The 24561-nt window shown below is 42.9% G+C and overlaps 1 protein-coding gene across 6 annotated transcripts in view; it reads left to right on the top strand.

Moving 5' to 3' along the window:
• Positions 1–24561, top strand: part of Amotl1 (angiomotin like 1) — a 162352-nt gene that overhangs the window by 127834 nt on the left and 9957 nt on the right. For all 6 annotated transcript variants that reach the window (XM_013510098.1, XM_005414891.2, XM_005414890.2 and 3 more), the window contains 3 exons: positions 14065–14210; positions 17519–17668; positions 23063–23253. In XM_013510098.1, coding sequence (XP_013365552.1) covers positions 14065–14210; positions 17519–17668; positions 23063–23253 — 487 coding nt within the window. The remainder of the gene's footprint in view (positions 1–14064; positions 14211–17518; positions 17669–23062; positions 23254–24561) is intronic.

The raw sequence follows: 24561 nt of genomic DNA, 5'->3' as shown, positions 1-24561 counted from the left end.
ACCCCACCACCCCCACCCACCTACCCAGAGGTAGCTTGTTATCAAAAACAGCCTCTGGGGAATACCAGAGATTCTTAGCTCTGTCTTCTCAGTGAAACATTTTTAGCCTCTTTTTTTCCCCCAAAATTAGACACTTCTGCAAAATTCCATCTGCTTTAGGCCAGAGAGCCAAAATAAAATACTAGATGGAGAAAAAGAAGACTGATGGAGGTGAAATTTTATTTTACCGGAATTTTCAAATCAATGTGTTGGAACCTTGTTAGGTTTTTGGACCAAGTGGGACTAGGTCCGCTCTGGCATGCTTCTGTTACTCCTGGACATCGCCAAGTCATGTTTAAAGGGTGCACGAGAGTCTGCACAGCTTTGGGGTTTTCTGTGCTCTTCACAGTTAGCATAGCTGGTTAAATTTAAGTCTAGGTAGGTTGATTTTGGCTATTACATGGCCTATCTAAAGGAAAAACACGATTTTTTTTGACATACAGTGATTTAAAAAAAACCCATGATGAGTAATGAATCTAAATATACACACATATTTGATTTTTCTTAAAATCCTTGTGTGTTTGAAAACTAACAGAAAATGTGTGAGACCACACTGTTTTAAAAATAATAATTTGCCATTTTTAGTGTACATTGTAATCATCACCCTTGAATCTTATTTCAGATACTTTATTTTCTGTCTCCTATGAAATATAAGTTCTAATATTTTACTGAAATAAAAAATCTCTAGTTTTCGTACTTCTATAATGTCTTCTGTGAACCACAAAGCCAAAATTACAACGACATAACATTTATTCTGTTGACTTACATAGAGCACACAGGAGTCATTCTGAATTCTCGTCAGTTTTTATTGATCAGTTGTTGTGGGCTTCCACTAGGAAGGAAGGGTAGATGTTACACGGGGTGCACTGACTTCCTCTTTGAGCCTCCCAGCACTTGAGCAGCTCTTGACTCTGGACCTTGGCACAGAGCTCCTTACAGCACCGACTCCATTCTGTATGGTCGTGATATATTTGCATGAGTATCTGCCCCGAATGAATGTCCTCCCCTCCACGAATATCCTAGAGGGGAGAACGATCGGCATTTTTTACCAGTATTTCTCCCCAGCCCCCATTAAAACACCTTACATCTTTATGAACCTTGGCACTGAAAGGATGTTTATGGAGACAATGAATAAAAGTAGAAATAGTAATGGAAGTACCAAAAGTGAAATCCTAGAAATAGTAGGCCTGAAATTCTTTTTATGCAGCATTAGTATGAAAATGTACTTTGAGGTTGTTTTAAAGCCTTAGGCAAATTGAAACCTACTATTAGAAAGTAGCGATTTAAAAACAGATTTCTGGGGGTTTTCTGTTTGTTTGTTTTGGTCTTCTTTCTGCTATTTTGTTTTCAATAATTAGGAATAGTAGTATTTCTCAAGGAAGTTGATAATTAATTTAGCTTATTTTGGGTTCCCTTGACTCCTTCTCTTTACTCTGCCATGGCTGTGTTTGGGCTGTGCTATGTAAACATTTTTGTAGCGCAGAACCAGAAAGTGTCACTGACCGATTAATCCATAGACAGGCCAGATACCACAGATCAGTGCCGCGGGAAAGGGTAAATACTTGCCCGTGAAACCTGCTGAAGTGACATCATCTTGATCAAGAAGATTGTTTTGGCTTATCTGAATTCAGTAGTTCTCTGTAAAGATGATCTCTACACTTGTGGGACTGTGAAGTTCTAAAACTCAAAGTTCGGTATGTACAGGCCCCAGCAAATAGCTTGTACTGGCTGCTGCCTTGATTCCTGGTGCCTCACTGACATGCTCAGTGAGCTGAAGTTAGATGCTTAACCTCCCCAGACCTCCATTTCCTTTAAAGTAATAGAATAATACATCTCCCAGGAACTGTGAAAGAACTAGAGGCAGAAAATGTAAAGCATGCTTTATAAAAAAGTAATTCTTGTTTTGGTGGTGGTTAGGGGTTATTGAACTTAGGGCCTCATGCTAAGCAAGTGCTCTAACACTAAGCTATCCCCCATCTAGTCTGCAGTACTTCTTCCTGCTTCCTAGCAGCTATTTCAGCCCTCACCTTCTCTAGAAGGACCTGCCAGTTTCCAGGGAAGGGGACTGGGCCATGTTCCCAAAGAATGCCCTCATGCTTCACTTAGCTGGGCTGAATATGGAAAGCAGAGCATGTGAGCACTTAGGCCTCTTGATTAACCTTGACAGCACTGAGAAACTTCAAGCCTACATGACAAGCAGAAGTGTACAGAGTCTGCAGGACATCTGTCTATGTTCAATAAAATCTTCCTGAGTGTGAAAATTAACGTTACTTCATTTAGGCTCTGATTTTCCATGCTGAATGAACACAGCTCATTGAAGAACTCTCTCTTGGTCATGTGATGAAGTCTGATCTCTAGCAAGTGAACATGAATTACGATTTTTACATTAATGATTTTAAAAATTTTGTTCTTAGTGTTCTTATTTTAAGACTGAAAAAATGAGCTTCTTAAACTTTTTTGTTATGCTTTACATTCCTCGCACTACATAGGTAAATAAATGGATGCAGTAAGCACAGACTGAAAAATAGACAAATCCATATACATTGTATAGAGCATCAGGACACCCTCACTGTCCCTAACAATTCAAAACCAGTAAATCTGTGCACAATCTCAGCTCAAGGTAAATGGCATTGTCATAGGGAAGCCTTCCCGAGATAAAAGTTATGTTGTCCTTTTATATATTCCTCCAGCACTTAGTACTTCTTCCTTTGTAAACACTCATCACAGCCTTGTAAGCAATTGCTTGAATAGTCATTTTCTGTCTTCCCCCACTGTACTGTAAGCACCTGGAGGACAGGGGCCTGTCATCCTCACCAGTGTAGTCCCAACCTGTTACACTTCTAGAACCTGGCATTGTGCCCAGCATTTAGAGGCATTTAATAAATATTTGCTTGGTGTTGAATGAAATGATCATTATCATTTATTCAAACAAGCAGTTAAAAATCTACCTACTATGAACTAGCTGTGTTTTAGGACAAGGTCAGCAATCTTTCTTTTAAGTACCAGGTGGTAAATATTTCAGGCATTGGGGCTACAACTACTCAGCTCTGACTCAGTAGCCCCCAAACCACCATAGATTATTCATAAACAAATCATTATGACTGTGTTCCAATAAAACCTTATGTACGGAAACAGGCCACAGGCTGGATCTGGCCAGGAAGCCATAGTTTACTGACCTTGCCTATAGGTGCTACTCGTAGCAAAAAAGGTGAAGGATCCCCAGCAAAAGTAGCAAATATAGGAGGAAGATGCAAAATAAAGACCTTTAAAAGTATTTCCTAGATCTTACTTAGCAAATTGCCTCAGTTTATAAACCATGGTATAATTATTCTTTTCTTTCTCAATACATCATGGGAGCATGATGGTTACCATTTTAGAAAAAGTGAGAAAACTGAGATATATGCAGTCACAAATATTAGTTAGTAGGGAAGATCCAAATTTAGCTAATGATGGACATCAGACCAAGCAAGACTCAGCCTGTAGTTAGCCGTGATGGGTCACTGCTTGGGTACTGAGGTCTTGAGGGCCCCTCCCTCAAGGATTGACATCGTTTCCTATGGTTAGCGTCCTGCTGGGAGATGAGCTGTGTAAATACAGATATCAGCTTTGGAGAGCACCTTACAGGTTGCAAATCTGGTCACCAGCAACACATGTATCCTTTGAACCAGAGCTCAGTAGACAGCCATCTGATGGCCACTATGAATGACAGTGTCCCTGAGGCTCTTGACCTGCTGATTGAAGTTTATCCTGAAAGTTTGGTCCCAGTAGGTACCCTTCTGGTCCTGGTTCAGGCGACCCTGGCTGTGGTCATTTAAGCACAGCACAGCTGCCAGTGCAAGCCAAGCACTTAGGGTGAGCTAAGCACTGTGCTAGCCCCTGTTTAGTTCTTCAAGCAGCTCTTTAAGGGAGGTATTAAAGATGCTGTACAGATGAGGAAAGTGAAAACAGCAGTGTTGGACTGCAATACCACATCCTCAGCACCACCAGTGAGCTCAGAACAGCATCTACACTTCCCACAAGAATCAGTCACAGCCGAGAGTGACCAGGGGCTTGCCCTGGACCTTACAGGTGTTCAATGACTAGCCTGTGACTAAAGTTCAGACCTCCTTTTTAAAGTTTTTTCCCTTACCCTTTTCCAGGAAGTCAGCTCTCAGTGCTGGGAGGGAGTAAATATATCATCACATTTTTACCATGAAAACAATCCTGGATAGCAACAAACAAAATTCTTGTAGTAGAAGTCTGTTTGGGTTTCAAGTTATTTAGCCCCGTGCAGTGATTTAGTAGCAATGTATTCAGATTCTCTCAAGTGAGTTTTATTCCAGTTAAAATTCTGTGCTCTGATTTCTTCATCTAACTTTGAACTAGAGCCAGTTATAATAAAAGGCTTTGCAGGACAATCCAGTATAGCCTTTTCAGATGCATGCCTCCATTAAAAAAAATTTTTTTTAGAGTCATATTTTTCTCAAAATGCTGGTTAAATCAAACTTTTTGTTCTTGAATTACAAAGTTTAAAAATGAGGAGAATACAATGAGTAACTGTGGTTTGGTTTCTTACAATTAGTTTTTGAAGCTATTTTTAGTTTGTGAATTATAGTGAGAGCCTACAGCTGTATCTTGATAGAACCAGAGACGTTTGAAGGGACAAAATGTTTGGTTTAAGTCCAGAAAACTTGGTCTTAGACCATTAAAAATAAGCTTGCATCTGCTACTAATTTTCTGTCTTGCTTGCAAAGATTGTGGTCTGGTAGAAAAAAAAAAAGATCTGTTCAAATCAAATTATAAAAATGACGGGGCTAGGGATTTAGCTCAGTGGCACAGCGCCTGCCTGGCAAGCGCAAGGTCGTGAGTTCGATTCTCGGTACCGGAAACAAAACAAAACAAAACAAAACAAAAAAAACAAAAGAAACAAACAAAAAAACAAATTATAAAAATGACAATGGAAGAGGTTGCAGAAGTTAAAGGAGGGCTGCACATATAATTGCAGGCAACACATTTCTTTCTCCTTAATCAGTCCTAGCATGGACCACTTTGTTTCCCAGAGACAGTTTCCTCAGCATCAACTTATAACCTTTGCACCAGGCTCTGGTGTTAAACTGTGTCTGACATTTAATGTGGCCATTTAAAAAACATAGGTAGAGCTAGGGACAATTCTCAGAGGGGAAAAAAAAAGAAATAGAAAAACCCAAAACATTAAAAACATAGTGTACATATACACACACATACATAAATATATTGATACAACACATAAAATATCTTAGTTTAAACAAAGGTATACACACATTAAATACATACTTTATACTGTTGTATTTGTTTTAAGGCATTATTTACACAGTTTAAGTGCAGAGTTTTATGAAATGTAGCCACCATCACAATCAAGATTTAGTCAGCTCTCCCTATCTGTAGGTTCCACATCCATGGATTCAACCAATTATGGATTAAAAATATTTGGAAAAAATTTCATCTGTAATGAAACATGTACAGACGTTTTTCTTCTTGTTATTTCTTAATACTATATGATAACTTTACATAGCATTTACATTAGATATTATAAGAAATCTGGAGATGACTTTAAGTATACGGAAGGATATACATAGATCATATGTAAAACCTGTTTTATCTAAGAGACTAGAGCATCTTCAGATTTCAATGTCTTTGTAGGGTTCTGAAACCAATACCCCAAAGAGTACCAAAGAATAACTGAAAATGTTTGTAGTTTGTAAGGCTCTATCTTTTCCCTCCAAGTGAGTTGGCACTGCCTTCCAGAATCTGTCTGCTCTGTACACATTTCAGTGCCTTCAGATCTTGCTCTTCATATTGTGTCGCTGTTTTATGGTGTTTTCTTCATGGGAAACAAAATTGTCTGATAAGATCTTACTTTCCTGTACCTGGAAAAAGACTGGTCTATTGTTTATCTTTTTAAATTAAGAAAAGACAAAATGAACTTGCTCTGTGGTAATTATAGAAAACTTAAGTCTTTGGAGCTGATTTGTAATTGACTTGTGAAAGTGCCTCATGCATCCTATTTTTATGTGACACTGTCCAATTTGTAATGATACTATAAACAGTTGTATAAAAATAGAAGTGCATTTTAATTTCAAATAAAACAAGATAAAATGGACAGTTGAACAAGGTATTAGAAACAGCTTGATGAATGGGTATATATTCAGTCAAGCAACATATATAATAAACTTAGGTAGATAAATAAAACCTGTAAATTCTACCTGTGTACATAAAGTCTGTAGAGTTAAAATGCAACATGAAGAATGACTACATTAGAGAAAATTATATTTAAGAGAATGTTTACATGTATCAAATAAATATTTTACCAAATCATACCTAAGATATTTTACTTTTAAATTCACTTTGGGGCCAGGATATCAAAGAGCAATTGGTAGATTATATAAGCTAACAAAAATATGATAAGTATGTTAAAGTTTGTCTTACCAACTTAGAAAAATATAAAAGTTTGTGACTAGGCTATGTTGCTTTCCAATGATAACTATAGAAACCTGTCTAAATTTTATTTTAAAGATTGAATTTGGATTTGGTCACACACCAATAGCATCCTCTTATTCAATAACCTGTTACTTAAACTGTCATGTTTCTTTGGTATAAAATATTTCACCTATCTTCTATTGTTAAAATCCCATAACAGGTTTACACTCACTGTGACAAAAGGTCAGCCCCATATGACATAAATCCAGTAGGGAGGATAAGACAGACAGATGGCAGCCCCTGGCCCTGGGATACAAGAAAGGACTCGTTAGAGAATTATCTTCTTCCAAAAAAAGGCATGGGGGAAAGCCTACATCCTATATTATGGGACTTGAAAACTACTCTTTCAGAGGAACTGCCATACTAAGGGCAACATTCTGTTTTTCTTTTGTGAATTTGAGCAACAAAGTTTGAATAAATCACTTATAGTCGGGCTTAACCATATTTGCCTATATTGAATTGATGTCTCTGAAAGATTTCTTCCCTATATTTTAATGACAGCCATTCCCACAAATCTTTGTCTCTTTGGAAAAGAGTTCTTACTCAAGAGAAAGATTACCTGAAATCCCACTGTGTAAAGTGCCTGCAGCCTGAGCCAGTATCTGCCTAGGAGTGGGATGCAGTCTTCAGGAGTGCTCTCCTTCTTACCTAGCCCTTGTCCTGATACAGTTTTCCATTGCTATATCAAAATACCTGGAGCTGGGTACTTTATACAGAAAAGTTTTGCTCATAGTTTGTGGGGCTGAGTGCCCAAGATCATACAGCCCCATATATTAAGCTTTAGTGAGGACCTTCTCACTACATCACACCATGGCATCCATGGCAACATGCTCAGGACATGATGAGATAAGAAACAAGAGGAACTCAAGGGACCTGCCAGGCTTACAGTGATCACATGCTCAAATTTTCTGAGAACAGATGCACATCCCTAGACAAAAGGGATGCCTCTGTGACTTTATTACTTTCTACTAAGCTCGTTTCTTAAGAGCACCAGCCTCAACTGCCATCCTGGGAACCAAGCTTCCAGCACGTGGGGGTCAAATTCAAACCATCTCCAAACCACAGGACCCTGATAGCTCCCTACCTTTTTCCTTCTATCAGCCCCAGAACTCCATAGAGGTGAGTTTAGTTTGAACTGTTGTTCGTAGTTTTCCTCTTACAGACTCATTTAAAAACAGTTTACCCTTCTCAGCCACTTAAAGAAGCTCTACTTAAATGTTTCTGTTTGTCAATAACATACTTAACCACCCACTCACATCCTGTATCTCCACTGCCTGGTGGAACCATGGCAACCGTGCCTGGGGACCTTCGGCTGAAGACCTTTGCTGATATAACCAGGTGTATTTTCAGAGAAGCATTACCATTAAGAAGACAAGAAACCACCAAACTAGTTTTCGGGGTCTGCCTTGTATTACTTTTTTGTTTGCAAATTAACAAGTGTGTCTTTTGAAGGTATATAGTCTTTCATGTTGTTTTGCATCAAATAAGCCTCCTGTGAAAAGGCTCCTCTCATACGAGACAAATAGTCCTTCATTTCAGTTATATTTTAGGGCTCTCTTTCTGTGTTCATCCATTTGACTCTCAAACTGGGGTGAAGAGGTGTGGGAGGAGGAGGAAGAGGAGGAGGGAGGGGGCGGGGAGTCATTGTTAAGAAGGGTGATTTGGCAGGCAAGTATTCGGATTTCTTTTCATAAGAGGAAGTCCATTTCATCAGTATTATGAATTTTCTAGTTAAACTGATGCTTTTGGTGTTAGTTAGCATAACCCCATGGTTTTCCTATGCTATCTTAAGTTCTCCTGGGTAGAGAGGGGAGACGAGGTATAAAGGAAGAAAAGTGAGTGCCCTGGTGATCTTTTTGTTACAAAAAATAATCCACTTGTGCTAGTTTAAGCCCCAGTAAGAGCACTAACTGTATTTTAAGTTTATATAACTGTGTAGTGGAGCCCATAATCAGAAAGTGCAGGCAGGCTTTTCAAGAGCAGAGAACTAGGGCTGGCAAACCTAAGAATCAAGTCACAGTTTATATTTGGGAATCTGTGTTTGTCTGGAAGAATCTGTTTTTCTCTCTTCACTGCAGACCTGCATTCTCCTATGTATGTCCATCTGCTTGATCATTCCTGTCAATATTGCCCATCAGGCTTTCTGTGGTCCAAGGTCCATACACTTGAACCCTAGCCTGAGTAGGGTTGCCTGTCCTGTCAGTGTCACTGCCTGCCCAAGTTCCCACCTGATTCCCAAGTGAAAGACTGATTGGAACAGCTTGGGTCACATTGCCCTGCAGGTTTGATCAGCTGTCAAACGGTAGTGGTTAGTAGGGGTAGAGGGGAACAGCATCATGCTACAAATGGATCTCCCCTTCCAGAATTTAACCCTGTGGATAAAGAAATGTCATAGGCAGGTCTTTGAAATAGGGCATTGGCTGAGCAGATGATATGAAAGTTGTCTACTCCATAGAGAATTCCAGATTACGAAGCATTTGTTTCTTGTAAACCCTGCCCTGACTCACAGAGGGCCTGGGTGCAATCTGCCATGTCTCCCCTCAACCTCCCTACCAAGCCTGGCCTTTGTGTGTGGTCCCCTGTGGGAACATCCTTTAAACTCTCATCACACAGAGCATCCAGAGGCTGTATCTCTAAAATCAGTCTCATCAGTCAAAATATTTCTAGTCCTTGGCTTTTTAGAAAAGGTTGTTTGAATTATGCTAACTTCTCTGCCTTTAACTCTGTCGCCATGTCTAAGGCAAAGAAAACCATCCTTAAATCCAGTTTGTTAAGGCTCAAACCTTTGTCCCAGCTTGAAAGAAGAGGGAGAATATGTTTTAGGTCACCCCTTGGTCAAGCTGGCAGCAGCTGGACTCTTCCATCCCTTCAGCTATATGGACCTTAGGGAAAAATATATCAAAAACTCATTATGTTTTTGATAGAAAAGTTCTTACTTGAGAAGGGCCAGGGTATAGCTTTGCCCTCCTCACGAGTTGCAGCTAGAAGGTGGAGCGCTGAATTAAGGAGGGCATGCCCCACACTTTCACAGGCAGCCCCTACCCTCAGCATTTCTCAGCAGAAGTTACTGGTGCCCACGGTCCCATCATTTGGTCAGCAGTGAGTTCAGCACTCAATTAGTCATCACAGAAACCATTTCAACAGCTGCCCACTTTGAACTGACTAGGAGAAGGACAATAGAAGGGGACTATCTTTGAATTAGAGGCCCCAATTCTAGTTTCCATCCACTTCTTTTTGTTAGAGCAAAGAAACCCAAGTGGAACTGCCCCTGACCTTTTTACTAGTATCACAACTCCTGTTGCTTCAGTTTTCTTATTTTTTAAATGGAGCTAATGTAAGGATCGAAAAAGGTTCTTTTTAAAGCTCTTGGCTCAGTTCCTGGGATGTGGTATGTCTCCAGGAATATATGTTAGTTCTTTCTATTATTTATCAAGTATCTGTTGTGTGCCAGGCTCCATTTCACCAGTAGTTGTTTTAATTCTCAATCACAGTCCTGTGAAATACATCTTGTTAGTTTCATTTGAAGAAATCCAGTCTAGAGAGGTGAAGTCATATGTTTAAGGTCAACTGGTATGTGAAGGTGCCAGAATCAAACTGTGCTGGCCAGGCTTCAGAGCCTGTGCCACGGCTCTTGTGGTTTAGACAGTGTGTGAGCATACGACTTTCTGTATAAATGGGCTGTGGGCGTTCGGGCTAAACAGCTCCCTGCTCCACACAGTTTTGGGTAATTCATATCCACCAAGTAAACACACCATTCTGGGCAAGAATTCCCTTGTGTCAACTTGCCTATTTTAGGAATTCTCAGTGTATACATTGGAGCCCAACCAAAAATTCAGTGTAGGGTTGGCCTTTCTTGAGAACCATCCCTTAGAGGAGGCTTAGCTAATAATAAATTGAAAGGGCCTTCCTGTCAGTTGACTTCACCCAGGGTCTCTCCCTTGGTACCTCTCAAAGGATGTCTTTTTAGACAAGACAGATGGACCTCAGAGTTCCCATCTCTTTGAGGAGCTGGGGAGCTCAACTGTCCCACCGTGGGTCACTGCCTTAAACCCCCTTTCCATGACTGTAGCTAAGTTAGGCACTGTCTCTTGTGTTCTCATAGATCCTCTGCATGCATTTGTTTAGAAAAACTTGTCATATTGCCTTTGCCTGTGTCTTGCCTCTTTCTTGCCAAATTGAGAGCATCATGCTACCTTCTGCTGACCTTTTAGCGCCCAGAATTTATCACACTCTGGAGCAATAATAATAGTAATAACCACAATATTATTGCCAACAGTTGAGGGTTCTTTTGCTCAATTCAGATGGAAATCATGAATGAGCAAAATGCAGCTTTGTTAGAGTTCTGATGCCACCAGATGCCACTGGATAATGCTGAATGCCAAAACCACTGCTGCTGGTCACTGTCATCCCATACCAGCTTGTCCCAGATGCTGTAGGTCAGTGCCACCATATTGCTGGTCTGTGTTGCTTCTCTTCCTTGGCTGCTGGTCTCTGGAGCTCTTCAGGGCTAACGGCGCCTAGTATTTATTGCTCTTCCTATTGAAATCACCATTCTGTCTGCACTATTCAGGATAAAAATCCTGAGTAGATAGGATCTTTGGAGCCCTCACCTCCCAAGAAATAAATCACAAGCAGATTTATAGGACCACCAAAGCATATCTTTAGCAGGACTTGTTCTGCAGCACATGGGGGTCAGTACACCAGAGGGAGCCCTCCTAGACCAATCCAAGAAGCGTGAGCAGTGCTACTTACTTAGCAGCTGCAGGGCTGTGATTGGTCCAAGTGCAGGCCCTCAGTTGGTTCAAATTTGAGCCTGTTAATTGGTTCAAACACTGGCCTGTGACTGGTCCAAGTGAGTGCAGGCTTCCAGCACAGTGGCAGCTGTTATGACTGTAAGTCAGTAAAGGTAATAGAAGCTATTTGATTGACAGCTGTCATATCTCTGGGAAAAATGGCGGAGCTGAAAGTGGGGAATCTTCAGAAGGCTGGCTGTGTGCATCACAAGTAATTGGAGTTTAAGAAGGGTAGGGATATTAACAGTGGGCCCAGATCCCCGCCCCCCATATTAGCTATACCATGGTGCTATCTCCTCCATCATATAAAGTAGCAGAAGCAGGAGAGAAGCATCACAGCTGACAGCCTTGCTGCGCTCATGTCAGAGCAAACTGGAAAAGGGTATCTGCTGAATAACCAAGGAGGACAATAAGTCTATGGCAGGGTTGTGGGGGAATGAATCAGAGGGAAGGGATGCAATAGCCACCAGCTAAACCATGCCCCCCAGTCTGACCAGCACAGGAAAAATGAGAGTCAGGCACTTCTCTGTCTCATTATCATAGTTGACGTTTATTGGGTCTTACTGTGTGGTTTTTGAAGTAGGTAGTGTGGTGATCCTTTAAAGGCATAAAAACTAAGGAAAAGGGAGGCTTGTTTACTTTGAAAGTCACAAAACTGTAAGTGAAAAGGTGGATATAAACTCAAACAGTTTGTGTCCGGAATTGTTTTTAACCAACAAGCATCTACTTGTAATAGATGCGTAAGGAATAGTTGTTAACAGACACACATGTGAATGTAATTGCTGTGTTTTGAGAAATATGATTTACAGCACACTTAAATGTGTACAGTAATGAACCACATTGTGACGGGGCTCTTCTGCAACACATCTCTCTGCATGCTCTCAGAGGGGAGGTAGTTTTTGAGAACATGCATTAGGAAAATACAAAGTCTGCCTCTCTGTCACTGCAGTGGGGTATAAAACCTAAAAACAGCGTTCTATTCTATGGAGAGTCTTGGTGGCCCCATTTTGTTTTTTAGGGCCTGCTTTTGTTTCTAGGACACATAGCCACAAGTGAGCTTTCCAAGTCTGGTCATTCAGTCTGTTCAGAGGCTGTTCCATTACCCTCTGATACCACTGACATAACTTCGAAATGCAAAGACAGTGCAGTCAAGAGGAAATGACATCCTAGTGGGACGCCAGGAGTCCCAGATTCTGGCCCTGGCTTTGCCATAGCTGGCAGTGGAATTCTGGACAAGGCACTTTGCTTACCTGGACTTCCCTTTTCTCACTGGATGTTGATGTGTTCTGCAATCCCTTCTGGCTGTAAAGTCATGATTTTGTTATCTGATATTTGTAGTGTTATAGTGTCTTTTCAATTTTCATGTCTTGTATTCAAAACCACGTTTTCTGCCCCTTTAGTGCACCATTCTTTCTATTCCTCCCAAGCTAATGTCCAGTAGCAATTTGTTAAACTAGTAAATGACTCTGTATAGGAGGAGCTAGTGGATGAGTCCATCCACTGTTCACATGTTGATGCACCTTCCTGTCTTGGACTCTCAGGGTTGCTAAGAACTGTGGTATCTGGTGTGAAGCATTTGAATGATGTGGGTACTCAGAAATCAGTTTCCAACTACTACTATTGCCGTGATTATGTATCTCACTTTCTGTGACTATGAAATAATGTGCATATGATTTTATGACCAGTTCTTTTTTTTTTTTTTTTTTGGTTTTTCTCCGGTACCAGGAACCGAACTCACGACCTGGCGCTTGCCAGGCAGGCGCTTTGCCGCTGAACTAAATCCCCAGCCCCAATGACCAGTTCTTATCAATAATAAAGTTTTTTCCATGTCATTAATGTTCTCTTATTTAATTTTCATGGCTGCATGCTATTTTATTCTAGAGTTTACAGTAGTTGATTTCACCAATCCCTTAGTCTTATAAGTTCTTATAAAAAACATACCTAAATAATTTATTTTAAAAAGAAAGTGTATTGCTTTTGTAACAGAAAACATGTTTGCCATAAGAAATGTCCATTCCCATGGCACTGCAGACCTCTCTTGCTTAATTTGGAACAGAAGGATGTATCAGAAGGTGGAAAGAGGTGACTAAGGGCACACCAGCCTGGATCCCACATGCAAAGAGGCTATGATTATTGTTGCATTCACGTTACATGAAAGAAGGGCAGTTTTCTTAAATCCAAAGCATTGTCCCTTCCCCCCTTGATCAGAACTAAGAAAATGCATGGCCAGATCATGTGGGAAGAGGATCAAGCTGGAGATTGGAGCCCTGGCTTTGAAGCTCCCCCTGATGTCTGACCTGAGACAAAGAGCTCATCATCTGTTTTTCTATAAATGAGAATATTATTACTACTGAAATGCCTGCCCTTTTGTCATACGCTTGGAAGATGCAGTCAGGAAAAGTTGTGAGCATAAAATGAAAACAGTAGGTACAAGACTAATTAGAAACGTTAAAATCAGCGTTGTAGGAGAGTGAGTTATAGAGAATATGGGCTTGCTAGTTCTTTTTGCTCCTGATCTCTGCAACTGTGACCTGGAATGTTTCTAGGGTTAACGGTGGTTTTTGAGAAAGTTCTCACCTTACACACCACTGCAATTAAGAGGGAGCAATAGCAGTAATTCAACCCTTTACTGTTTGCATGCTTTTTTATTCCTAATCCTTGCCAGATGTAGACTGGCAGGGAGCCCAGAGACTGAGCACTTTCTGAGAGAGGTAGTTTGTTCTTTTCTCCCTTATAGATAAAGAATTCTTGAAGGAAAAGGAGAAGTTAGAAATGGAGTTAGCAGCAGTGCGGACTGCAAGTGAGGACCATCGGAGACACATTGAGATCCTGGACCAGGCCTTGAGCAATGCCCAGGCCAGAGTCATCAAGCTGGAAGAGGAGGTGAGACTAGGCTGCGGGGTTGGGGCTGGAGAGGGAGGCAGAGTCTAGAGGGCCTCCACTTCCTTTGCCTAACTCAGCTACTTTAAACAGAGCCAGTTATAAAGACCTGACACTGGGGGAAGGTGGGTGTTGAAAACCTCCCAAGTAAAAATGAATAAAAGCAGAATTTATCTACCCCAGAGCGGGCGGAGTATGAAAGGCGTACATGAATGCCATCACAAAGAGCTCACAGCCTGAGGGCCCGGCCTAAAGCCTGTTGGACTGGAAATAAATGGAAGGACTGGAAACTACTGGTGCCTTTTCAGCAGAGAGACAAACAGTTTTTTAAAAATAGCCCAATTGCTGTGTCTTTGGAGTTCCAATGCATAGAAGAAGCAAAAGTTGTCTAATGATGTGGGGTGGGGGTGGTGTTCAGCAAGTCTGTCTCCAGTTTGCAGAAGCTGGCATGGCCATGCAGTACCCTGTGACCCCCATCCAAGAGTATATGATGCCATTCAAGCACTGTGGATTTGGTAATTTCTGATGAAGTCAACCCCTTAACTTTGGTGAGGTGGACTCTCTCTTTAAAGTGGAATGAGGCATCAGAGCAACCATTTCTAAGGTCCACCCTAGGGGATCCGGATGTAGAGGTAAGAGGAGGAGAGGTGTCGCCCCAAGGACCAGAGCCTGTACTTGCACCTTCAGCACCCTGTGGTGGCCCCTCTATGTTACGGGGGCTGGACTGGAGCAGGATCTACTGCGGGGAGTAGACACTCAGTCTTGAGATTTAACTGAGATAGTCTATATCAGTACATAGCCTTGTGCTTGGAATACAGAAAACAGTAATGTTATTAATCCTACTGTTGTTATTAATTCTACTTACTACTTTTCCAACAACATGGGGGGGGCTGTTATTGTCAAATAGCATCTCCTGATGAAGGTCACAGAGATATCTCTGCAAACTTCAACAGCAAGGGTGATACTGCTACAGAGGAAGATTTTTATGTATACAAGGGCCATGTCCATTAGAAGCTTTTAAATCCTACAAGTCCTACGTAGAAACTATGGTTTTCACAGTAGCAGGAGGTTCCCAGGCAGCAGCCCAGAGTATCTTCCTTGTTGCCACAGAAATTGACCTTACCCCCTTGAGGCCAGGAGGCCTACTCTGAGCAAGGGAGACCTGTACTCCTTATTTTGTCATCCCTGAATTTGCTTCTTGAGGATCCACGTCCATGTGTGGAGTGAAGGGAAACTACAAGTTTTTAAAAAATTTTAGGAGTCCCTTAGGTTCTCCAAAATCACCATTATGGCCTTTTCTTGTCATTGTTTTTAAGTAATATCTTTGTTTAATTGAATGAAGCCTCTCCAGAGTGACTCATGTGTCTGGCTTCCCATCTCACTCCTTCCTCATAGTAGTTTCTTCCAAAAGATCTTAATTCAGTCCAGATGACTGAGACCCAGAGCTTACCATAGTTCATCGTGCGGGTTAAGAGCACACAGGAGAACCAGGCTGCTGGAATAGGGTGCATGAGCTCCGTGACACACCAGCTGTGTGACCTTCAGCAAGTCACTTGGCTTGTTTGTCCTCAGCTTTCTCCTCTCCTAAATGGAATAATAAAAGACTTCACCTCTTACTGTCATTGGGAGGGTTCAGTGAGAACTGCTTATAGAGAGCAAGGCCTGATGTTGTACTGCTCAGAAAATGTTGGCTGATATAGCCACTGTTATTAATCATCCTCACTGTTACATGCTCCATGCTAGACTTCAGGTTTACATGAAGGTGAAGGAGACAGAACCATGCCTTTGAGGATCTTGATGTAGCTTAGGGATGGTGTTCATTCATGTACTCATTAAACAAGCACATATTGGGTGCCCAGGGACTGTTCTAGGCATCGAGCATACGCTGTTCACTCTGCCCAGCAGGGACCAAAGTAGACAAGTCTCGCAGTGCTTATAATCTGGGAGCTATGCATTCAGAAAGTTGTATGCAGTAGAAGACATGGTAAGTGCTGTATGAATGACCCAATGAGGCTTCTGAGAATTGCGTAGCTTGCACTTAGAAGATTCTGAAAAGTGTACTAAATTGAATTGAACAGTCAAAAAAGGCCATGTAAAAACTGACCCCAAAACAGGTATATAAATATCTGTTAAGTTGATGTCCATTCCATGAAAGATGAGAAGCATCTCCATTTTATTCCAGTGGCTTTAGATAAGAAAAGACAGAAACCCAGCTCATGGCAGTGCTTCCTACTAAGTCAGAAATCTCACGTAGCAACAAGCTGCTGGTCACTAGCATATTGCAGGTTGCCGGTGTGGTCAAGGCTTGAGTTCAGGACTGAGTCTTCTACAAGGCATCTGCACACTCAGTGCAGAATAACCGGAAATAGCAGCTGGTGTCTTCTCACCCAGGACCAGGTCTGGTGAGTGTCTCACCCTGATTTTTGGCACCAGCCTACTCTTAGAATGATAGAAACGTGTCTGGATTTATGAGCATTAGGAGAAAACAGTTTGGGTACGAGTTTAAAGTAATGGTTCATGATTTTAAATCCTTTAAATCACTTTAAGCTTAATTTCCATTTCCTGAAGTCATTTTGTTGGGTATTCATTATGTCTTTCCTGTCTCTTCAGGATTGTCAATGACTCAAAATCTCTGAAATCTTCAGTCCATAAATATTTAGAGTAAATCTTTATACACAAATGGGTATACATGCATATATATATATACATATAATTGCATTATAGCAAAGTATATTTATCAAAGAAAAATTAAAATTAAAATTATTTATTCTTTATACCGAATATTGTTTACACAGTAATTACTATTCAGCCATAGAGATAAACATAGTTAATGCTTTAAATATTTATTCCTAGTATTTTTATTCATGGACCAATATATAGAAAGACAAAAATGGTTATGCTAATGTATGTAACTTTTTATTTGGGTTTTTTCATTTAACATCATAGATATATCATAGATTTAACATCATTCAATTTAACATCACTTCATGGTATTAAAAGCTCTTCATTAACTTCATTTCCAGTGCCTACAAATGGTATAATTGTTAAGGAATGACCAAGCATTAAGCTCAAAGCTGTACAAATTACCACAGGCAAGCGCCCCATCAAGGTCTTCCATCCCAAACATCCTAGCCATAACTGATGGCCCTTGCATAAAACTTTTTTGTCAGAGAACACCTGAGGGAGAGAAGGGAGGCGCCCACACCTGCACGTTAAGAAGGACTTCCAGGAAGTCTGCCTCGCTCCCACCTCCATGCCAGTGCTGACAATCATGGGGCTCACCTCCATGCTTTTTGCTCTTTTCCACTCAGCTACGAGAGAAACAAGCGTATGTGGAGAAGGTGGAGAAGCTGCAGCAGGCCCTGACACAGCTGCAGTCTGCGTGTGAGAAGCGAGAGCAGATGGAGCGCAGGCTGCGGACCTGGCTGGAAAGAGAGCTGGATGCGCTGCGGACCCAGCAGGTGAATTAAGCTCATTCACCAAACATGCAGTGCCCTCGAGAGCCAGCCAGTGCTCCCTACACTGAGGGGCCTGAACTCCCTGTCCTGAAACCTGGCCACCAGAGGGGCGGTGGGAGGTCCACTCACGATGGTGAAACATACTTGCTTACAGAAAGAGATGGGAATCACCCCTTTGGGGCTGTGGCAGGGAAGGTGGCTTCTGGACTTTGAAGGGTGGCTGTGTTGGACATTCAGGGCCAAGAACACAGAACACATGTAAAGGAGAGGGTCATGAAGCGGCAGGGCCAGTGCAGAGCAGCTGGGTGCCGTGGGGACCGGCCCTCGAGGTGGCCGGTGAGGGGACAGTGCCTATTTGTGGAAGGCATTTGATCCAGTGGAGAGAATGGGCTTCCTCCAGCAATCAAAAGGGGAAACTACAGTCAGTACCTTGGTGGGCAGATGGTGAAGTAGAGAGGCCTGTCTGAAGACTCTTGGCGTGGTCTTGGTTACAGTGAGAGTGGGAGTCCGTGGAAGAGCTAGAGGCAAGAGCTAGTAAAGGGGGAAATTAATAGGACGTTGTAATCACTGAGTTTTCAGAGGGAATTGAGGGAAGGAGTTCAGGACCACCCCTGGGAAGTAATACTGGCCATAAGCTGCAAGTCCTTCTGCCTCTCCTCTGCCAATAACAGCTGATAAAGTCACTCAGCTATGAGAAAGCGTGGGGGAGAATGCTGTGGCCAGGTGCTCCCGGCTGCCACTGAGGCTGGGCTTCTCCATCATCCGCTAGCTAGTATGGTAGGCACAGTCCATTATGCGGTGACGACAGGTTTGCTTTCGGTTGGGTTGCCAGGCAGTGTAAGGCAGGCTCCATCAGGGCCTGGTAATTGTGGTTGCAACGCTTGAAAGCATGTCCTCAGGCCAGCTCAGCCCTCCTGCATCGCAGACCCGTGCAGTTCCCTCTGGTGTGTGCACTTGGCCAACAAAGCAAGTGTTACTGAGACTGCCCAGAAGATGAAGAAACCCTCCCCGGCCTCCAGCACCTTGGCTCAGTCCATGGCTTGTGAGGAAGGGTGGATCCTTTTCCTGTCTTCTGATATTACAACCTTTGCCACATACCCTGGCACCAGATGAGACCTTCCACTGTTCCGTTACTCGGCTATTGAGATCTGGACCTTCCCAACATGAGAGCAGGGCCTTTCTGGTCCCAAGCATGGTAGATTCAAACAAGTTTCTGGCTGGTGTGATAGGCACATCTCAAATCTTAGAGCCAAGAAGAGTGTTCTCCTGCAATTAATGTGCTATCCACACCCTACAATTAGAACACTTACTCTTGGCTTTTCTATTTTGAGTGCTGTGGAACCAGACTCAACTCTCTTATCCTTGTCATGTATCAAGAAGAAATGGGACTCTGGAGTTACTTAAAAAATACCCTTATTAGGGCCAGGGATATAGCTCAGTGGCACAAGAGCCTGCCTGGGAAAATTACCCTTGTTTCCACAGAGGACAGCTCACTGTATGTGCATTCAGACCCACGTGTGCTCACCCATACCCGTCCTCAGGCCAGCAACAGCACGCTTGTGCCGTGTGCAGAGGCTGAGAAGATGAGGTACCCTGCTGAAGCCCGCAGCATCAGAACTGGGGGCCCCAGGGGAAATTACCCTACTTGCCCTTTGGGTTTGTCTTCAGGACTGATAGCAGATCCCCAGCTGTGTGTGGCCGGCAGGCGACCAGAGGGGAAGACAGTCTTTAAGACTGAACAGAATTTGATGCTCAGCATCTCTCCACAAATAATACCGTTTGTATTTTTTTATGAGAGTACATATTAATATGTCTCCTATGACATGAAATACATTCAGATTTTCCTGTTCCTCTTACGTGCCGATTTAAAAAATAGGTATTTTATTTTTCCTTTTAATACTTCTTTATTTCTAATATCACCAGTAACTGTATATTTTTCTAGAACCAGAAAAGGTATAAGTGCTATTACAAAAATGCATACACACAATTTCTTAAAATCACGAAGTTCATAGAATTACGACTTTTTCACCAGTGCCATGTGGTAGATGCTGTAAAGGTAGAGTCTGCTCACACTGATGTCTGGGGCCTGTGGACGATGTGGGAGCCGCTCTGTCAGTGCCCTCAGACTGCAGCCCATTCTGGAACACAGAATCATCTGAGAAACTGCTTTTCTGAGAAAAGCTGCCCCAGAGGCCTCTGGTTTTCTGTTCACACTTGAACGGCACGCATGTGTCTGCCCCTTTCTGTGCAGACACGGGCAGCCTCGGGAGAGCTTCCCCAGCCCATGCCACACTCTGTTCCTTTGCCCCCGTGACAATGACACATTTATCTGACCCTTTTAGAAATCATGCTGAGGTCACCCCTTTGTAACAAAGCCCGAGTCATCCCCACCTTCTGTGAACAGTGAGATTGCCACCCCCCTCAGGATGTAACTTTGAAGACACCTGAGAGTGGCTTAGAACACTTGATGGACTATCACCCACATAAGGGCTGTGCCCTTAGCCTAATGTCAGGACACAGCTGTCTCTCCACCGGCTCTCCTTAAGAACACAGAGCCCCCAGCGCGCTCCAGGGAGGCTCCTGTGAGGTGCCCTGGACTCTTCTAGAAGGGTGGGACACTCCAAGTGCCATGGAATCCTGTATGATTTGCCTGGCCTTGAACTCACTATGTAGCCTAGTCTGGCATCAAACTGGCAGTGGTCCTCCTGCCTCAGCCTCCTGACTGCTGTTATTACAGGTCTGCACCACCGTGCCCAGCACTCAAACTTGTACCTAAAGTTAAGGAACTCTGGGGTTGGGGATTTAGCTCAGCGGCACAGCGCCTGCCTCGCAAGTGCAAGGTCGTGAGTTCGATTCCTGGTACCCAAAAAAACCCCCCCAAAAACAAAAAAAAAGCTGGGCATGGTGGCGCACGCCTGTAATCCCAGCACTTGGGAGGCTGAGGCAGGAGGATCATTGCAAGTTCGAGACCAGCCTGGCCTATAAAGTGAACTCAAGGCCAGCCTGAACTGCATAAAGAGACCCTGTCTCAAAAAGACAAGAAAAAAAAAAAAAAAGGAGCTCTGCACAAAATGCCTGTCACAGTGCCTGGCACTTAGCAGTTGAGTAAGAGGGAATAACTCACTGCTGCTCTAATGCATGTCATTGCCTTCAGAGTCATTTTAGACCTAGGGGATCCTTGCTGCCATCTCCCAAATTCTTCACTTTTCTCACTTTTCCAGTGGAAAAAAGGATTACAGAGGTGTAGCCAATTGAAGAAGGAAAGAGCGACGGGTCAGGACAGTAGGATTGGCAGGAAGGGAGCTGTTACTTGACAGTCATTATAGTATGTCATCTTTCCTCCGTCATGGGAGACGATGCAGTATTTCAGAATCATTAGAAACAGAGAGCTGGGAGAAACAAACAAATAGAGGAATAGGAGGGAGGGGAATTTGCATTTTAAGAATTCCCAGTGGTATCTTTTTTTATAAAGAGCTCAAAGTAATTTTACATCTTTCTTTCATGGTAGTCCTATGAGCTCCCGTTAGGGAAGGTGAGAATGTTACAGAAGAAGGCAGTGAGGCACAGGGGCAAGGCCAGGGTCGTATAGCTCATTGGGGCATCTTTGATGTAAGCACGGAAGGTAAAGATTTCGTCTGTCTTGGTCACCACTGTTGTACCCCCAGCACATGGTATGTGCTTGGTAAATATTTGTCGACTAGCTAAATGGGCTTTAGAAGGTGTCCTGCCTGGCCTTGGGTTGATTTTCAGAGTAGCACAATTACCCATTAGATCCTGGTTCTCTGTGTGCTTCAGTACTGAAATTCATGCATTTATTAAACAACTGTTAATATTAGACCAGAGTTGGGGGCCTGTGAAGAGTTGTCATGATCTCATGGGAGGGCGAGAGGATTCTGCAGAAATAAGCCAGCTGACAAGGTAACAGAAGATTTAGATAGAAAATGACAACCATAGGTGGCAGCTTGGTGAAGCCATGGGAGCTCTTTCTGGAAAAGTTTCTAAAAACAGAGCACTTTGTCATCTATCTTCCTGCCTTAATCCATGTGCCTGGCCAGCTGGGGTCAGAGACTTCCTGTACAGGTCAGGTGAGGACAGAGATGTGCCATCTACTCTCTTCTTACTTAAATATTGCTCAGTGTTAAGCTGCCACTTGTTAAAATAATTTACATTTGGAGTTTTAAACACATTGAATAGAAATGTATGGTTTACAAAAAGATCTCACAGGTCTGTTTGTTCTCTTCTGTGGTAGGATTTGTTCCGCCAGTGCAGCTCCAATGCCCAGCTGTTGCTCTAGGTAATTTTCCAGCCCTCTTCATAATTTAGGGCTCAAATGGTTCTGGGTAAAGTGTTCAAATACCTCTTACCTTGCAATGAGCTCTTTTAAATTGCACTTAAAATTTGTGATCACTGGAAAGCATGAGGAAAATGCAAGTCCCAGGATGTAAATCAGCCGGATTGAAATCATTCTTTTCTGGCTCACACTCAGACAGGGCCCAGCACACTGAGGTGCTGAGATCTCCTGTCTGTGCTGCTGGGCTGAAGTCAGAACTTCTTCAAAGCCCCATCATCTCTTACATCATGTTCTTTAGATAAATAGCATCCCTGAGTTAAAAGAAACATCCGAAATATGAATATTCTCAGCTTTTGAGCAGTCCAGATAACATCACTTTATTTCCTCTTGCTGATACAGATGAAAAGAAAGTGCTGAAAAACGAGCTGGTCTTGCATTAGAGATGCTCTGCCTTCAGCATTATCTAATTTGCTTTTCATTCTCTAATGGGGTAGGTCTTGATGGTTCTTTTCCCAGATCAGAGCCCACAGCTGAAAGCAGGCGTATTCAGGGTTCTCAGTCCTACTTACTCTGCCTTTCATTGTTATCACCTAGTCTCACAAGAAATAAACATCTGGGATCACTCCCATGAATTCTAGAGAAAGTAGCCCAGGCCAGGAGGCCAAGGCTTAATTCCTTCTCTTGCTTTTGATGTAAATTAACTGAATGACCTTGGACAAGATACTTTTTGTCATGCAAAGTTCTTGAGGGGTGAAGCTAGACCTGGCTTTGTATCTTCTTTCTACTACTGATTGCTTGAGAGAAAACAAACCATTAACTCAGCCTCTCTGAAGCTTAGGTTTTTTCTGTAAAATTAGTGTAATGTTGTCTGTTACAGAGCTGCATGAGTATTAGGTGGGACAGAGAAACATAGAGGTGAGGTGGCACAGTGTGAGGATCCACAGCCTTCGGGTCGTATACACTGCAGAGAGGGAGCGCGGGCGTGATGTGAACTGCCACAGGGTCTGGGGCACCGCTGGGCTCTGCAGATAGCGGTGCAGACCTGGCTGATGTGGTCTACCTTGTAGCCCATTCTGAGGATCAGCATGTTATTTCTGCCCCTTTAGAAACATGGAAATGGCCATCAAGCTGGTGTGCCAGAATACAACGCTCCGGCCCTCATGGAACTTGTTCGGGAGAAGGAGGAGAGGATCCTGGCCCTAGAGGCTGACATGACCAAGTGGGAGCAGAAGTACCTGGAGGAGAGCACCATCCGACACTTCGCCATGAATGCCGCAGCCACTGCTGCAGCTGAGAGGTGAGACGGTAACACTGCCAGACAGGAGCATCACTGGAATGCGCATCAGAACAAAGCACATGGGTCCAGAGAGGTCCAGAGGCCCGTCCTGGGGAGCAAGGACAGCTGAAGATGACGTTTAAGTGACTGTATTGCTAGTTGGAGAGAAAGGTGGTGTAACAGTCCTGGAGGATAACTTGGCTATAGGTACCCTCCCTTTGGTTCCAAAATTCTAGTTCTAAATAGTTGTCTTATGGAAGCCAACACGAATGCCTAAAGAGTTATGTCCAAGGATGATCACCCAGTGCTATTTAAAATACAGAACATTTGAAACAGCTTGGAGTCCAAGAGGAAACTCACTTAATAAAGTACATACATATAGTGGAATACTGTGTGATCTTTAAGAATGATGTTGGGGAAGAGTATTTTATGAATCTTTTAACACTGAGTCTGTTTTATGGCTGGGACGAGAACACCTAGCTCTCATGGCAGCCCTGAGAGCAGGTACTTTTCTCACCCTCGTTTTACAAGTGAAGAAGACAAGCCTGAGAGAGGCACGGTGGTTGATTCAAAATCCTGAATCCAGCTTCCAAAGAGCTGGTAGTTAGCAGTGGACCAGTGATCTGTCTGACTTAAAACCTGATTCACTTACTTTGAAATCTTTTTTTGCCACTGTCAGCGTACACCTCCGTTGCTGTACTTCTCTCTGTAGGTACACAGCCTTATTCTTCTTTCAGAATTAGCTCAGTACATACCCTCATCCACACAAGTACCTCACAAAGACTGCTGTCTGCACAGGCGGGGCCGCGGCCTTGCTCTTAGGCTGAGGAGCCTCAGCTGCCAAGCCCCTCGCTCCCGTTCACGCAGCGTGCTTTTTCTTGGAAGTCACGTTGCGCATTTGTTGTTTGGAAGTCACCAAAGTTGGGAGTCAGTACATTGGGAGGAGATTGTCTAATTTCAAAGGGATATAGGACCTTCAGATTATATAGGGGAAATAAATACAACTCCCCCTGTAGATGTCTGATATGCCGAGTCTGTGTTCCAGTCAAAGAAAGAAGTCTAAGGAACAGTGGAGGTTAAGAGTAGGAAATTTTATTGAGAGAGAGAGATAGCTCCTGAGAGACAGGAAGGAACTTGAGTGGGTTGCCGTGGACCCCACTTCACAGAGGAAGTTTTATAGAGCAAAATCATACAGTAGGTACAGTGTGGGCTAAAGCTATGATCAGTCAATAAGATGATAAGTATAGCCACTTAGGTAATATTGATCCAGTGACGAAGCAGGTCATGTAGCAAGTGTACATGGAAACAACGAAGAATTTTCCAGGAAGG

Source organism: Chinchilla lanigera, unplaced genomic scaffold (genome assembly GCF_000276665.1).
Source record: "Chinchilla lanigera isolate Chin_1 unplaced genomic scaffold, ChiLan1.0 scaffold00204, whole genome shotgun sequence".
Classification (NCBI taxonomy): domain Eukaryota; kingdom Metazoa; phylum Chordata; class Mammalia; order Rodentia; family Chinchillidae; genus Chinchilla; species Chinchilla lanigera.
The sequence above is the reverse complement of the archived record's forward strand: the minus strand, read 5'-3'. Positions and strand labels throughout refer to the sequence as shown.